Source organism: Ammodytes marinus, assembly GCF_949987685.1.
Source record: "Ammodytes marinus genome assembly, chromosome: 18".
NCBI lineage: Eukaryota > Metazoa > Chordata > Actinopteri > Uranoscopiformes > Ammodytidae > Ammodytes > Ammodytes marinus.
Window position 1 is genome coordinate 19,354,896 of NC_137222.1, and position 16,713 is coordinate 19,371,608.

Genomic DNA, 16,713 nt, shown 5'->3' on the forward strand with positions numbered 1-16,713 from the left:
TTATTATGTATTCAGAGAGAGGGGGAGCGTTATTAATCATCATTGAATAAAGAAGTGAAGCCCTGCTGTGATGATAAAAGCAGAAATACCAACTCAAAGCTTTATAAAGCCGCACAAAAAGGAAAAGAAGGCTATTACCTAATTGGATTTTCTTCACAAAGCTGCTCTGAGGTCAGTTTCTGTAGGTGCAAAGGAAGTAGATAGTGTGTTATTGAGATAGAAGATTTAATGTCTTAAAAAGTTCCATAATGCCTAAGGCCCTGATTCAAATGTAATGTGTCAAACAGTGGTTAATTACATTCACCACAGGTGTGTGCCATTGTTTCCTATACCCACTATTTGTAGACACCTATGTTTAGGCTGTGGAAAAGATGCCCTACTGTCATAATGCTAATATGTGGCTAACATGTTGACAACATCGATATGAGAATTCAATGAATAACTTCAAAAGCATGAAGTGTAGCACTACAGCAAAAACCCATGTAAGCTATGATCTTCTGCACCTTTTGTTTCAACACTGATGCTTATTGATAGAAGCACCTGTCTGGTGTTATATTCATCTCTGACGTAAATGATGACGCTACGATGTCCACAAGTATTGGTTGTAAATATGAGCAAAACAAACCTCATTGTCATGCTTTGGAAACATTTATGAGGAAATAACAGAAGGCACCAATGCCAGCACTGCAGAGGGTCTGCCACTGGAGTGCAGTGCTTCCCCAGCCAGCACATTCACTGTTGAGAGAGAGAGAAGGAAAGAGAGAACACAGGGCGAGAGACACCCACACTGTGTCTGTCCGGGTGGCCTCGTTGAGCAGATTGAAATAGTTGACGTACAGTGCTGACGTGGAGTCTGCCTGCTCTGGTTTCAAGAGCAGTTCAAACCTTGAGGTCGCATAGGGTTAATGCTTCGATGGATTCTAGGAACAACTTGAGAGTTCTAGAAATCGTATATTTGTCGGGAAGGGTTTTTAAAAAACAAACAGGTTATGTTACAGGACCATAGATCTATACCTTAAGAGGAAATACACATTCTCAAACCCAACAAGTGCAGTTCTTTGCAATACTATAAAATAGCCGAATTTGCCAATTTCAACCAAAGTGTATTTGTTTTTGGCTGTCCATTGTCCTTATAAACACTGGTCATAAAAGACAAATAACTGTCAAGAAAAGCTCCCAGGAATTTTAGGAAACGTCGTTGTCATTTCCTGAGAGGCCCCAGTGCCTCAGGTCTCAGCTATGTGCGCTAACTTGCCGTACACAAAGCTCTGGCTGACTTGAATCCAGTCCAATGAACAATGAATGGGACCTGTGACAGTGGCAGAGAGGGTGACATGGTGTGGAAACAAGTATAGGGAAAAAAAACTATTCGCTTCATTGAAGACATGTTTTGGCAGTTAACAATGAAATGATGGAGGCACTTAATGCCAGTGTCAAGATTATGAAGTTTTATACAAACCATGTGTCGGTGACTCACTCTTACCTCTTTACTTCAGCTCTCACTCTGCATATGGAGTCATAAATATTAACATTTCCATAATAGGACATCTGTGACAAAATGTATTTAAATCAGATGCATTTAAGGAGTCAGCGATTCTGGAGAACTTGATAACTGGTATGTCATCATCATCAACCTTTATTTAAACAGGCAAAAAATTGCTAAGAAACAATGTCTTATTTAAGCAATGGCCTGGAGGTGAATGACCTCCTGGGGTTAAAGGGGAGAGGGAGAGAACATAGGTATGTAAACAAAGGGTATGTAAACGAAGGGGGCCACCGTAGCTAGCAACATGCCCGTTTACAGAGTCTAGGCTGTGTATTGACACTGGATTCCTTTTCAGCACACACTAGAGGTAGAAGGTCGTTAGGAGATACTCAAAAAGATATTTTGACAACAAGCCTTCTCCAGAATCGCTGACTCTACCTTTAAGAGGTTGTTTTTAAAGACCCAATGGTTCAGCAGAATGGTTAAATTCCTCACTTTGTAACTGATCATTTCTAATGAATTAATATTAATACATCTTTAACAAACTCATGGTTTCCAATGAGATACAATCATTAAAACAGTTGTTTATTCAAAAAAGCCACACTCTGTGAATATCTTCATTCAGGTCATCTTTAATGACAAAATGTTTATCAATTCTTCCAATGTAGTGGGGGAAAAAGAAAATCCAAAGCAAATGCATCATTACAATAAGAACTACTGTTAGACCTTTGCAGTCTGAAGGGAAATCTCTTTCCACACCTTCCGTTTCCTATTCACATTAGGCCCTGCCGTCAGCAATACCAGGGGGTTTCATTTCCACACTTCTTAAAACACCATCCATGTGTCAAACTAAACACCCGCTCTGTGCGTTCACAATCCGTCTACCGCACAAAAATAAACTGAAGAGAACAGACGACTCGACACAAAAAAAATAAACATGACAGAACAATGCAAAACAGTCAGACACTGCATGTACAGACTTGGGCAGATAGCACAGTTACTGCTGGAAGTTAATCAGTCAATAATAAAGAGGTACAATCAATCTACCTGCTGGGTCAAATAGTAATTTCATAGAGAGGCTAATTTTACTTTCACTTAGAAGTAGTTGTTGATAACAGAAAAAGCAAAGTACTATATTTTAAATACAGTTGTATTTGTATCATTATGTATTTAACTTTTTTTACTCTTCTTTTTTTTCGCTACTTGAAATGTGACACCGAAAGGCAGTATTCACAAAATTGTCCCGCATTTGCAACAAATCAACGTGCACTGTTGTGCTCATGGAGCAACACTCTTTGTTTTTGTATCTTTTTCTGTCAGAAATGTAAAAGTTCTATGTAAAAGTAGTACAACGTTCACCTTAAAAAGTGGAACTCCACTATCAACAAAGTGGTTATCAACATGCCAGTTAGCGGAAGAAAACCTGCAAATGCCCCCAAATACTCTTAAATACCTGAAACATCAGAACTGTTTGGGATACGGCATTTCATGATCTCTCCTTCTGGCTGTCCACACCCTGGAATACGTTCTCTTTACCTGCTGCTCTACAAAGCATCTCTGCACGATTTGTGTAATTTTGTCAACACTTTGGAGTGTTAGAATGCAGGGGCCGGCTACCAGAGAGACTTCGGCTTTAAAATAAAATGTCTCTTAATATAACTTAATATCTTGGAAGTAAAAAGTCAAATATTTTAAGTTTATAATAGAATTTTTAGCTTTCATAAAAAGCTTTCTCGTAAAAACTGATCAAAAATCCTCAAAACAAATGTCGATAAAGCAAAATCTCTTCATTACAAATCTTGTGGTTTTTAAGCTTTTGGTGCTAAATCCTGGTGACTTAAACCCCACGAAATATGAGTCAAATAAATAGCATAGAGGAAAATGAACTGGGGTCTGAATGTTGAGGACCAAAGCAGCTCTATGATATGTAGCAGACAAAACCAGGAGGCTCACTGGAAAAACAACACAGAGACAAACTCTTTAGACACACAACTGAACCTTTCTGGACCGCACAGCGCAGTTACCCCAAGACCCAGACAAAACATATTGTTAGTGTAACACTGCCTGTCTGTCTGTCTGCCTTCCTGCACAACACACTTACCCACCCTGGTTTTACGGTTATGGTCACTTTGCAAAATGACAATTTCGGATGCAGAATTCAATTATATTTCATTTTATAGTTTCCATCCCATAAAAAGGTGAAAATATATCACATAAATCTGTCTAGTCTCCCTCCCCTCCAGTGCAAGTCATGGTGGCCACTATAATAACTCCTTTCACCATTACAACTTCTCAAAAATCCAACATAGCTTTCAAACAAATAAAAAAAGCTATATTATCTAAAACGGAAAATGAGCAAAATGGCTACTTTAAAAAAAGGCATGATCACTCTTTTTTTCAGTTAGCGTACATGTTGGGCTACTCATGTAGGTGGCACAATCTGTGGTCAGTCCTAAAAACTGGTCCGCCCTCCCCCCCACGCCCCAATCAACCCTTCCCCCCTTTCGTTGTCAGCTATTGAAAAGGGCACCGGGACAGTGTGTAGTAGTAGAAGAGTTTGGTTTTGATGCTGTGACCCTCCCTGAAAACCCACCCGAAAATGGAAAAGTGACCTCTTATTCGTTCTTTGAAAAGCTTATACGAAATGGGTGAAGGTTATAAGGAGATAGGGGGAGGGATATCTACAGACAGTCAATAGAGTAGCGATCAAGATAAAAGGGCGAATTGGGAAGGAGTGGGGGCGAAGAGCGAGGAAAGGCAGATGCATTTCTCCTGAGAACATTTCATATCTCAGTAAGGGGAAAGCATTGGGGGGGAAGGGGTCAGGCAGGACAGAAGGCAGGGAGAGAGAGAACGGGGCATTTATTCTCGCGACAGCAAAAAACTTTCGAGGGCCACTTCTCAGGCACTTTACTTCAGTATCAGGGTTCAGAAGGAGCTGGTGGCTGGCACGGTCAACCTCTTCCCAATGTACACGCTGTGGAGAGGAAGGCACATAGACAAAAAAGACAAGGTTACATAATCAACATCGAACAAATGTGAACACACACATTTTCCTGCATGGACAATTCAAAATGTCTGCTGTGAAATTGGTCTATAAGGTATTTGAATCAGATATATTTAGAAACAATGAAGAGGAACAAGAGTGCCCTGGTGTAATACCTTCATTTTTTTATTTTTACAGTGGTATTAAGGGACTTACTAATATGAAAATAGATTCCCAAAATGCAAAGTTTGCATTTATTTTCCACAATCCAAACAATATATCACCTTTCTCTACATAGAAAACAAGAAATATGAAACCCACCCACACTGCTATAGTTTTTTTACACACAAAAAACTCAACTATAGCATTACATAACAGTTGAGTGAGAGCCTCAGGGATTTATTACATAAGCGTTATTTCCCCTGAATGGCCAACAGGGATGTAGTTAATATGACAGGTGTGTTAATGACACTCATTACATTCCACTTCTCCTACAAAAGGAGGCTGCTGTCTGAGGTATCATGGCTGAGACATGATCTGGTTGAAAAGCTAGGATTATTGTAACATGTGTTTCCACAAAGAGAGAGAAAGGGGCTGCTGGGAGATGGCTATGAGAAGGCAGGTGTGTAGCCTTCCAGTCAGCAGCTGCTCAGCTACTGTTGCAGTCTGATATAAAAGAAGGGAGAAGAGGACACAGCTGATTTCAGTCTGTGGCTGTGCAGCTCCCCCTACTGGGCTTTTCATACAACTGGGAAATTATTATCTAAAACGAAGCCAATTAGATTATAGGAAATTGCTTTGAAATGTTAAAATGGGAAAAACTGCTCACAGGGGAAATTAAAGTCGTAATTGACACTTATATCAATGCTCTGGGATACCTGCCCTTAGTTTAGAACAGTTTTACACTGTTTCTTGTTTTTTTGGCTCACCAACATGGAAATAACTTCTTTATATTTCATTATATAAAGGTCACCTATTATGCAAAATGCACTTTTTCTTCCAGATCAATCGTAAGCCAGCTGTCCCGCTCTGAGGCGCACTGGCCCGAGACGCTCTGCTCGGTGGAAACGAGGCATTAGATTCAAACCGGTACTTAGATTCAAAAACTACAAATTTGAACCTGAAAAAGGAGCATAATAATGTATGTGACCTTTAACTGCTGTCAGGGCTTGATGTCTACTTAGCAGCATTGTGATGGCTCAGATGATGTGTGTTTCTTTTCTTACCCCAGCCCCAGAGCGACGATGTGTGATAGCAGCAGCGAGGGGATGAAGACTTTGAGGAACTCTGCGGAGAAGATTCCTCCTTTCTTCATGGCCCCGGTCTTCCTCATGCTGAGTGTTACCGAGCGCCGGGGGTGACGGAAGTGAAACTCCCTGCAAAATAAACACACTCACTTTAGACACAGCACCACCCATTGCCAACATGATACCTGATAATCATGGTAAGCATACACCCACACATCTATGATTTATATTACAGGCCGTCTTTAATTTGATCTCTTCATTTAGGAGCCATTACGAGAGTGATATCTCACTATGACTTGAGCAGGGATTTATCGGGGGCCACTGCAGGAACAGGTGGCAGAAGAGAAGCCTGTTCTTATTCCAGGACTCCCCGCATATACATGTCTTTGGCAGCACAGAGGGCTGCAGATTATGTCGGCAATATTGTAGAAAACTGACACCATCGAACACTGATAGCCCCTGGTGGACTTGCTCTGTGAAAGACGGAGGTTTTATAAGTTTGGTGTGGTCGCCAGGATCCTCCCAAAAACCTGTGACATCACTCTATGTGTATAATAATGTGTGCAGAACTAAGATTTATCAGTTTTTCTTCCCCTTTTTTACATAAGAAATATCGTAAAAATATATTTCCGACATATATTTATGATACACAAATGCATAGTAGGAAAATTACAGTTCCAGGGTACAAATAATGTTAAAAAAAAAAGTCAGCAAGAGAATTTCACACACACACACACACACACACACACACACACACACACACACACACACACACACACACACACACACACACACACACACACACACACACACACACACACACACACACACACACACACACACACACACACACACACACACACACACACACACACACACACACACACACACACTCTCTCTGGCAGTTGGCTTTACATTTGTGCTTTCACCGGACGTTACTGGCTTTAATGACTAACCACTTTCTCTGAACAAACAAGCAGCTGTGTGTGTGTGTGTGTGTGTGTGTGTGTGTGTGTGTGTGTGTGTGTGTGTGTGTGTGTGTGTGTGTGTGTGTGTGTGTGTGTGTGTGTGTGTGTGTGTGTGTGTGTGTGTGTGTTTGGTGGCCATGGCAACGTAACGTTGATGCTTAATGATCCGAGACTTACTTTGGGGGAATGTTTTCCGGTCGACTGGACCAGTCAGCGACCCAATCTGAGTCCTTCATCAGGATGTCCATGTCCCTCTCTTTGTCCAAGGAGTCTTCCTCTGACTAAAGACACACACACACACACACACACACACACACACACACACACACACACACACCCAGAACGTGTATTTTAGCAACCGCAGCCTTAAGGCTTTATATACAGTGGAGGAAAAAAGTATTTGATCCCTCACTGATTTTGCAAGTTTGCCCACTTACAATGAAATGAACAGTCTATCATTTCAATGCTAGGTTTATTTTAACAGTGATAGACAGAATATCAAAAAGAAAATCCAGAAAATCACATAAAAAAAGGATAGAAATGATTTTGCATTTCATTGAGTGAAATAAGTATTTGATCCCCTATCAAAACATTGCTTAGTACTTGGTGGAGAAACCCTTGTTGGCAAGTACAGAGGTCAGACGTGTCTTGTAGTTGATGACCAGGTTTGCACACATCTCAGGAGGATATTTGGACCACTCCTCTTTGCAGATCCTCTCCTAATCTTTAAGGTTTCGAGGCTGTCGCTTGAGCTTCAGTTCCCTCCACAGATCTATTGGATTAAGGTCCGGAGACTGGCTAGGTCACTCCATGACCTTAATGTGCTTCTTCTTGAGCCACTCCTTTGGCTCAAGAAGAACTTGTTTTCATAAACAAGCTCCTCCCGTGTAGATCTGGGCTGATCCCTCACCTTTCTCATGATCATTGATACCACACGAGGTGAGATCTTGCACGGAGCCCCAGACCGAGGGAGATTGGGGGTCATTTTGTGTTTCTTTCATTTTCGAATAATCGCACCAACAGATGTTTCCTTCTCACCCAGATTCTCGCCAATGGTCTTGTAGTCTATTCCGGCCTTGTGCAGATCTACAATCTTGTCCCTGATGTCCTTAGACAGCTCTTTGGTCTTGCCCATGATGGAGATGTTGGAGTTTGATTTATTGACTCTGTGGACAGGTGTCCTTTATACAGGTAACAAGTTGAGACAGGTGTGTTTTATAGAGGAAACTAGTTGAGATTAGGAATACTTTTTTAAAGCACAAGGACTAATCTGTGGGAACCAGAATTCTTTATAATTGGTAGGGGATCAAATACTTTTTTCACTCAATGAAATGCAAAATAATTGATATCTTTTTTTTAAAGTGATTTTCTGTATTTTCTTTTTGATATTCTGTCTATCACTGTTAAAATAAACCTAGCATTAAAATTATAGACCACTCATTTCATTGTAAGTGGGCAAATTTACAAAATCGGTGAGGGATCAAATACTTATTTCCTTCACTGTACATAATGAGCATTATGCAAAACAGAAAAGCGAGAAGTGCATGGTAAAGATGCATCTCATAAAATTTGAATAATATTGAAAAGTTAATTCAAAAAGTGAAACTTCCATTTATTCTGGATTCCTTACACACATATGCCAGGCCTTTCTTTTGTTTTGATGATTACGGCTTACAGCTCATTGAATAAGAAATCCAGTTTCTCAAAAGATATGAATATTACATAAAACCAATCAAAAAAGGATTTATAATACAGAAATGTTGAATGGTATATTTGGCTGTCTCTTCTGAAAAGTAGATTATTGTTACTATATGTGCAATGAATCTAGAATATATGATATAGTTACACTTTTTGGAATTAAATTACAGAATAAAATTAATTTGTCATTGATATTCAAATATTTTTTTCAAATACACCTGTATATGTTATGCATGTATGGAAATTGACAGTTTTTAAAGAAAGATAAAACTAACCCTGTGTTCCAATACCCATACTTCCCAACTACTTATTATGCCAGAAAAATATGTCCCAATACATGTATGTCAAATTGTAGTATGTTGAAAATACATAAATGCCCCACTAACTCCAATACCATATTGGTATCTGCACTTTAGTATGTAGTAGGGGTGTGCACGTGTACATGTGTACACGAGTAACCGTTTAGTAAATCATAACCGTTTAGGAAAAATCAATGAACGAAAACCGTTTAAAAAAAAAATCTTCAAATTTTAAATGTTCTTTTTTTCAAAGTTTTTAAATATGTTCTGGAGACACGCATTTATTGATTTTACATCACTAATAAACTACTTGGGGAGGATAAAAGCTAGTCTGCCCAATCTGTCTGTCCCTCGGCGTGTGTGTGTGAGTGTGTGTATAATCGCAAACACACGCACACACACACGGGGAGGCGCCGTTCTCGGGCTCGACTCACAGCCACGGAAGAGTGATGAAAGATAACCTAAAGATTAAAGTTACCCGGTTGACGTGAACTACGCGCGTAAGTAACCCGAACTTTATAACACCTGTTCAACCTGCATAAACGTGGACATGTAGAAAGCGATAGGCTATATTAATCAGGAAATTAATGAAGCGCGATAATGACGGCGCACATGACAGGCGAACGCGTATGTGTGTGTGTGCGCTCGCCTACAGGACGGCGGGCGCACGAGGACAATGACGTCACGGTTAACCGTGTACACGAAAAAAATTCCGTCGTGTACACGGTTAGACATTTTTGTAAACGTTCACACCCCTAGTATGTAGTGTAGTAAAAGAAAAAGTATGTGATTTGGAACGCAGGGTAAGACAGCCAGCTTGTTATCTGTGTTCTAAACCTGCACCACCTCAGGGCAGGTGGAGGAGGTTACCATGGCAACAGACTGATGGGAGAACCTGTGGAGGCCCATGCAAGCTCTTACTTGGCTGTCTCTTCTGCCGCTCACGTCCACGTCAAAGTGGATCTGTCCGTCATCCGTGGGACTGTGGGGCCGCGGGGGGCTGAGGACAGAAAATAGACAAATCAGAGGACACCTTACTACTAAGTCATGAACTCATCATGACTCCATTTTGAACTCAACATCATCCTGGATTATACCAGTGTGTGTGTGTGTGTGTGTGTGTGTGTGTGTGTGTGTGTGTGTGTGTGTGTGTGTGTGTGTGTGTGTGTGTGTGTGTGTGTGTGTGTGTGTGATGGTACACCGTGTATACCATTTGGAATGGAAAATGTATCATGTGCCAGACAGAGCACAACACCTGTTAAGAGATCAGTACACAAAGGGTCATATACTACAGTAATCCATAGCAACAGCACTTTGGTTGGCCATTAGGTTTAACAGACAATTTAGAGACAGTCTCTCTTCTTTTGGTAAATGGCCATGTTATAAGTATGTAATAAGTTGATGTCTGATATTTACATATTTAAGATTATGAAACACATTGGTGATATAGACAGGGCCAGACATTTAATTTGTTTTTCAATTATATTAACTATTATTTTTATGATAATTGTTTACATTATTTTGTCAAAAAAACTAAAAATAACTAAAAAACAACTATATGTATCCATTAGGGATTTTAATGTGCGTTTTTTGCAATATTAAAATTAAGTTTTTAGTGGTCGGTTATAGACAAAAGAAAGGAACTGGGAAGATGATATACGTGGCTCTGGTAACAAAGTAAAAAGCCAATAAACTAAATGTACATATCATAGGCAGTAGGCCTTCTTTGTTATACATTAACCTCTAAGTGAAATACGTGAACTTTTGTTCTCTTTCAGTGTCTCTGCTGCTTTATGACTCCATACACATTGAGCCTATTTTTAGATATTTCCGTGCAACAAAGCTATATCCTGATTCGCGTGTGGTTGTGAACAGAGGTCAGCTTGCTGTGTGCTCTAGATGTTACAACACCTTGACTAGGACAGTATAGAATGTTTGCCAGTCATTTACCCAGCAGCCCTTCTGTTCTGTTCCCTGTACCCTCTCTGATGAAATGTGTACTGGGAACAGTCTTAGTAAAGAGGACACCTGGATTGTTCTACTAAAACAAGGTGTTAAGAGGTTGCCATGTTGATGTTTGTGTTGCTGCTTAATGTCAGAGCAGATTGTTGATACAGTGTTATTGGCTCAAATGCTCATAATCATCCTCAGGTGACTCACAGACAGCTGACTGCCCGGCTCTGTGATAAGCTCTACTTTATCGCAGCCTTGAGGATTACTCACACACACATACACACGCACACGCACACACACACACACACACACACAATGGCTTGGGGGAGTGGAAGGGTCAGGCGTTTTCAAGGTTCCTCAATTACCTCAATAAAATAAGGGGAGGCAAGAAGACGTCACTTTATCTTCGTAAGTATACTCAACCCCTGAGCAGCTGACAAGCAGGAGTTAAAGCTGAGTCAACATGTTGACAGTGCAATTATGACATGGATACACATTCCTGAAATACACAGAGGCACTTTCCACTGTAGTTCAGAAGTCAAGGGACGAAAACAACCTTAGAGGAGCGCCAAACACGCCAGGTGATAAATACTGCAGCAACAACACAATAAAGCAAATGTTTGGCCTTTTAAAATCAGATGTATGTTCTGAAGAAGGCTGCTCTCTGCACTGAGTGAAAGTCAAGAGGAACATTCAACAGGAACCAACTACATCACATGTTTTTCTACAACTTTTGAACACAGTCTTTCTATGAAGCCAAGAGCTCATGTGACTTTCTCTGATCTTTTCAACCGCGGAGGACATTCCTGTGCCCTCATCTGTATATTTAATGGGAAGCAGATTATGAATTAGAACAGCCTTTGAAGCCAGTGTTATTTTGTGAGTTTTCAGAGTTAATGAAAGATTAGTTTGCTATAAAACACATGGGTTTATTGCGTTTTTAAACAAACAAACATTCATAACTTTATTGATGCCTCGGGGGCTACTGAGGACTCAGGGCACACTCACACTTGGTTGATCAGTGCCGTGCTTAGCTGCAATTGACCCCCTCCCTCCCCCCACTGGCTAGGCTCGCACTCACACTGCTTCAAAAGATCCAGGCCTGGGCACTGTTGTTTCTTGCCAATACGTTGCTATGTCTTAATACGTGCAGGTTGGGTTTTGGAGCGTATTTGTAAATGTACAGACAACATTCCACTTACACATCAGACCAACAGTTACATGTTTTTTTTAGAGTCTACGCACATGCTCGTAGTTTATCATCTGAAGCATGCCGAAGCACACCTCTTCCAACCGTGCAAGGGGCAAGGAAGGGTATACCGCAGCACAGTACGGAGCACTCACACTGGTCAAACGAACTAGACCTAAGCCGTCAATCATGCTTGGGCAAGGTACAAACAGCCTAGTGTGAATGCGCCCTCAGTGTCTCCTCAGGTCCTGTGAACAGCCTGTACCTGTCGCAGGAGGAGTTGCTGCGGCTGGACTCGTTCTGTGCGTCCAGCAGGATCTTCTCCATGTCTCCGTTGTGGATGGATGAGGAGGAGGGGACGTGCTCCAGCCCGCCCACCACGGCCTCAGCCTCCTCCTCCACCTGAGGCAGGGGCAGAGGCAGCAGGCCTGGGGGCAGCAGGCCTGGGGGCAGCAGGCCGGGGCCAAGGCCCTCTGTGGAGCTGGATAACGGGGACGATGCGCCGGATGTGCCTCTGCTCAACTGCAACTCCACCCATGAGCCTGAGGGAAGAGAACAGACAGACATACAGTCTCCTTCAGTCACTCACTTCTTTTCAGTGCTGGCAAAGTTAATTTTTTTTTTCTCTTTAAAATAAAGGGAAACAAATATTATAAAATTAAAAAATCTCCACACAGACACTTTACACTTTTATCCTGCTGCAAGACTTTTTTTTCCTTTTTTTTAATAATGGGCTATAATCAAGTTGATGAACTGTAATTATGGCACGTCGAGTCACGTAATAGCAGGCAACCGTCACCATTATTAGATGATATTAGGATAAATCACAAGGTAGTGAGTGACATTATGTCTTAAATACTTGGCCTGCAAGCCAACTTTTCTAAAAAAAAATATATAAAAAAAGTGCTTTAACTGAATTTATGTAAAAGAGCGGAAGGAGAACATTAAAACTAATTTGTATTAAACATCATGACACTTTGGATTGCTTTTCAAAGAGTTTATTGTTTAAAACATGCACCGATTCCATGGAAACAGTGGAAAGTCATGTCAATAAACAAAGAAGCTGAAATCACAAAGCAGCAGGCTTTTTGCTTAGTTAGGCCTCTAAAATAAAATGTGGATTTCACTGTGGGCAAGCAAGGAGCTTTATTTAATCGTTTATCCCATGAGACATTAAGACATAGCAGGAGAAGCACAGTCATCACAACCAGCTCAGTGGACACACATACACAATAATTAGATGCTGAAACATCTAAATGGAATGTGACCATCGCAATAATATTAATGACACCAAGTCTGCTGATATGACCCGTTTAAAAGTCTGCTAAGAAAAAGACCTATGTCCTCGTTGATAAATAAGTTAACAAACTTTGCGTAGTTTATTTTCTGTATTTCCACAGAATGATAGATTTCTAACACTGACATTGTCTGGACCATCAGTGAGAGAAGGGGAACTTATGGCTGGAGCCTTTAAAGACCTTTTTCCCAGCAGGCATCCGACGTGTCACTGGACAAGCACAGGTGTAACTAACAAGATTAATGGTAGCTCTTAACGACTCTTAATGTCCGGTTGAGTCAGCATGTACAAAGCAGGGGATTAAAAGCTAGCACACACCTAAATGTATTTGCAACCATCATCAATATCGTTAATTACACTGGGTGTTCAAGAAGCTACAGGAAAACAGGTGATTACAGGTGGAGTATGCTACTCTGTAGAATGTGTTGTCAAAATCAGTGAATATCTCCCCACGATCCGTCACCTGTCTGTACTTTGTGTGCGCTGAAAATAACCTGGTGTTAATACACAGCCTAGGCTCTGTAAACTGAAAACAAAGGCAACGTAAACAAAAGGGGCCCCCATAGCTAGAAACATGCCTGTTTTCGCAGCCTAGACTGTGTATTCACACCGGATTCTTTTTCAAGTACACACACACACACACACACACACACACACACACACACACACACACACACACACACACACACACACACACACACACACACACACACACACACACACACACACACACACACACACACACACACACACACACACACACACACACACACACACACACACACACACACACACACAATTCGAACAGGAAGCGGATCGCGAGGAGATATTCACTGATTATGGCAAAAAAGCGTTTTTGACAAAAAGCATTCGACAGAATCGCTGACTCCACCTTTAACTCTAAAAGCCAAAAAAGAGGGGGATGAGAAAAATGTCATTCTTGATCCGAATATTGGAAGGGCCAATAAGACAGATGCTCTGAGTCCGTCAGTCAAAGGAGTCCCAGAGTTAAGCTCTATTGCACTGTGATGAAAGGGCTGTAAACGCCTGTCCCAGTGTGCTGTGGTTAACCGTAGACCTTGACTCTGATATATGACGCTCTCTCCCTGTTTGTACGTGAGCTCTGGCATGGACTGGCAGCTGAGGAAGGAGGCACAGCGTGTCAGACGAGCCTTGGGTAACAAGTATGGAAGGAGGGTTGGGTCAGCCAGGGCACATATTTGGAGAATGTGGGGAGCAAATAATTGTGTAACATCTTTCATCGTGCACTTTCTCCGTCCGTGCTCACCAAAATGAAATAAAAGAGGAAGGCATACTGAGCAGGTCACATGACTCATTCCCATCAAAGTAAGTCAACACTATGTGTTCACATGAGCTTTCATGGGACTGAATTTCACTGTTCAGGCATCAGGCCAGTTATAACCCCCTCCCATCCAAAAAAACAGGCCCGACTCAGCACTCGCACTCATCCTGCAGATTACACGGCAGACTGCGAGCCAAGCTGCTGATGACAGCCCATTGTCTCCGCTCCCTCAACCTAAAAGCACCATGGCGCTCCTGAACATTCTGCCCATAGAGCCGTTATGTGAGGGCTTTAAAGGAAGCAGACCCGACACTGTGTCTGACCTACTGATGCTGAGGTTAAGACAGGTGTTAGGAGGGCCCAGAAGAGCCCAGGTGTTAAGCAAAAATAAGGATTATGACACTGTATGGGAGAGCTCCAGGAAACATCAAAAATAACATAGTGAGTCAGAGTCAATAATCATCCATCTGATCAGTCCAGGGTCGTAATGTGCCTGAAGCTGTGTCTCAGCATGGATTTTCTAATAGCACTTTGAGATTCCTGAATACAAAGTGCAATACAAATAAAATGTATTATTATTATTATAATAAGTCATGGACCTGGTCCACCCATGAAATGAATGTGTGCATCATGTCACTTTTAAATGTAATACTTCATAGGGTAAATTCTTCTGGCTGATTCAGATGCAATTATGAATACTGGGTTGATCAGCGAAATGCACAAGCAAGTTGCCCAAAAATGGTGCTGGGTAAATGGTGTGGTAGCAAGGGATTGTGGGGCCCCAGACAAAATAAAATGTTGGATCATTCAGAAATGTTTACAGACATTCTCCAGTGCTTTTTACTTGTTATTGTCATAACATGACAGATTTTTCAGATAATTGTATAAATAAAATACTGAACCGAACAATTGAAGCATACTTGAACAACCTGCAAAATCTCTCAGATAAAATTGTAATATTGCTACAAACAAAATACTGGATTACTCCACCACACAGGTCTTCTTTAAATGCAACTATCAATCATTAGGTAGCTGATCCTATTTAAAAATGAGTGTTTCTGGAAAAAAAAGTGTGAAAACTTTTATTCCTGCCCAGATTTTGGCCTCAATTATCCCAAAGTGCTGTGTGCTGTAACACTTTGCCCCACCTGTCTCACGTCCAAAACGTCTGTTACTGTGGCCATAAATAGAATGCCCAGTCACAGCCAAGACGGCCCCTCATAGTGTGGTAAAAGTTAAAGCAAAGCGGCTCTTTAGTAGCCCCCCCCCCCCCCCCCCCGAGGCAGTGCAGCAGTGTAATAAACATGCCTCAGTTTACATCAATTGGCCGAGGTGCAAACCGAGGTCAGACACGTAGCCTATCCCATTTCAACAACTGAAAGTTCAGGTGATTATTTATTTGACCACACATCAAATTATGGAGTGAACGCACAGTTAAAAACAATGTATTTGCTTACTGTTGAGTTAGTCATTTATCGACACCAATTTATTTTAAATGAATCCTAGCAGCCTATGGGCTATAGGCCTAAATGAAAGGATAAAGAATTGTACAAACTTCAGAAATCTACGTTTTTGTTACCCAAACAAGTACATAAGCTGTGTCAATTTCCATTCTCCCATTTTTGCCAGTTCTGACTTCTTCCATCTCCCCCTTGTTGACAATACTTGAACCCACCTCCTCCACCTGCGCCTGAACCGCTGATTGGCTTACTTTCCTGTCAGTTAAGCCTGCCGAAACCCCATTGGTGCGACTACTGTCAATAAACACACAGAACATTGCGTTCTCGCTTCTACCCCTCCGATGCAGCTTCACGGCGACAAAAAAAAACATTTTAAAACGGACAAAATTCACCCTTTAATGATTAAAACCCATGAATAAACGCATAATAAAGATACAGCCGCTTACCCTGACACATAAAACACACTGACAGGCTGTTCCAGAGCAGTATTTAGATATCATTTAGCTCACCGTTTAGCCCGGGGTCTCCGTTGTTGTCTGTAGGAGGGTTAGCAGCGTCCGACATGGTTGTGCCTGGTGTGCAGGGCGGGTTGCATAAAAGGCTAAAGTCAGTGCAAAACGCCCACCGTATTGTCTGCACACATTCAGCCGTGCCAGAGTACAACGAACCCGGTAGCCTTCAGCTTGTTCTTTAAAGAGCGGCTAGCTTCTCTAAAGAGCCGCTGCAGTATGTTTTCCGTTCGTTAGCTAGTCTGGCAGCAGCGGAGAGAGCCGCTCAAACCAAACTCCCCCCCTCCGGACCTGGGTGATGACGTCACACTGCCCCGT

The 16,713-nt window shown here is 41.6% G+C and overlaps 1 protein-coding gene across 1 annotated transcript; it reads right to left on the reverse strand.

Moving 5' to 3' along the window:
* Nucleotides 1–2,100: 2,100 nt before the first annotated feature.
* Nucleotides 2,101–16,665, reverse strand: bnip3lb (BCL2 interacting protein 3 like b). Its single transcript, XM_080046790.1, has 6 exons — nucleotides 16,396–16,665; nucleotides 12,092–12,368; nucleotides 9,606–9,684; nucleotides 6,865–6,968; nucleotides 5,699–5,848; nucleotides 2,101–4,463 (listed from the first exon to the last, which is right to left on the reverse strand). The coding sequence occupies exons 1-6, from the start codon at nucleotides 16,448–16,450 to the stop codon at nucleotides 4,415–4,417; spliced, it is 714 nt and encodes a 237-aa protein (XP_079902916.1). The 5' UTR covers nucleotides 16,451–16,665; the 3' UTR covers nucleotides 2,101–4,414.
* Nucleotides 16,666–16,713: the final 48 nt, after the last annotated feature.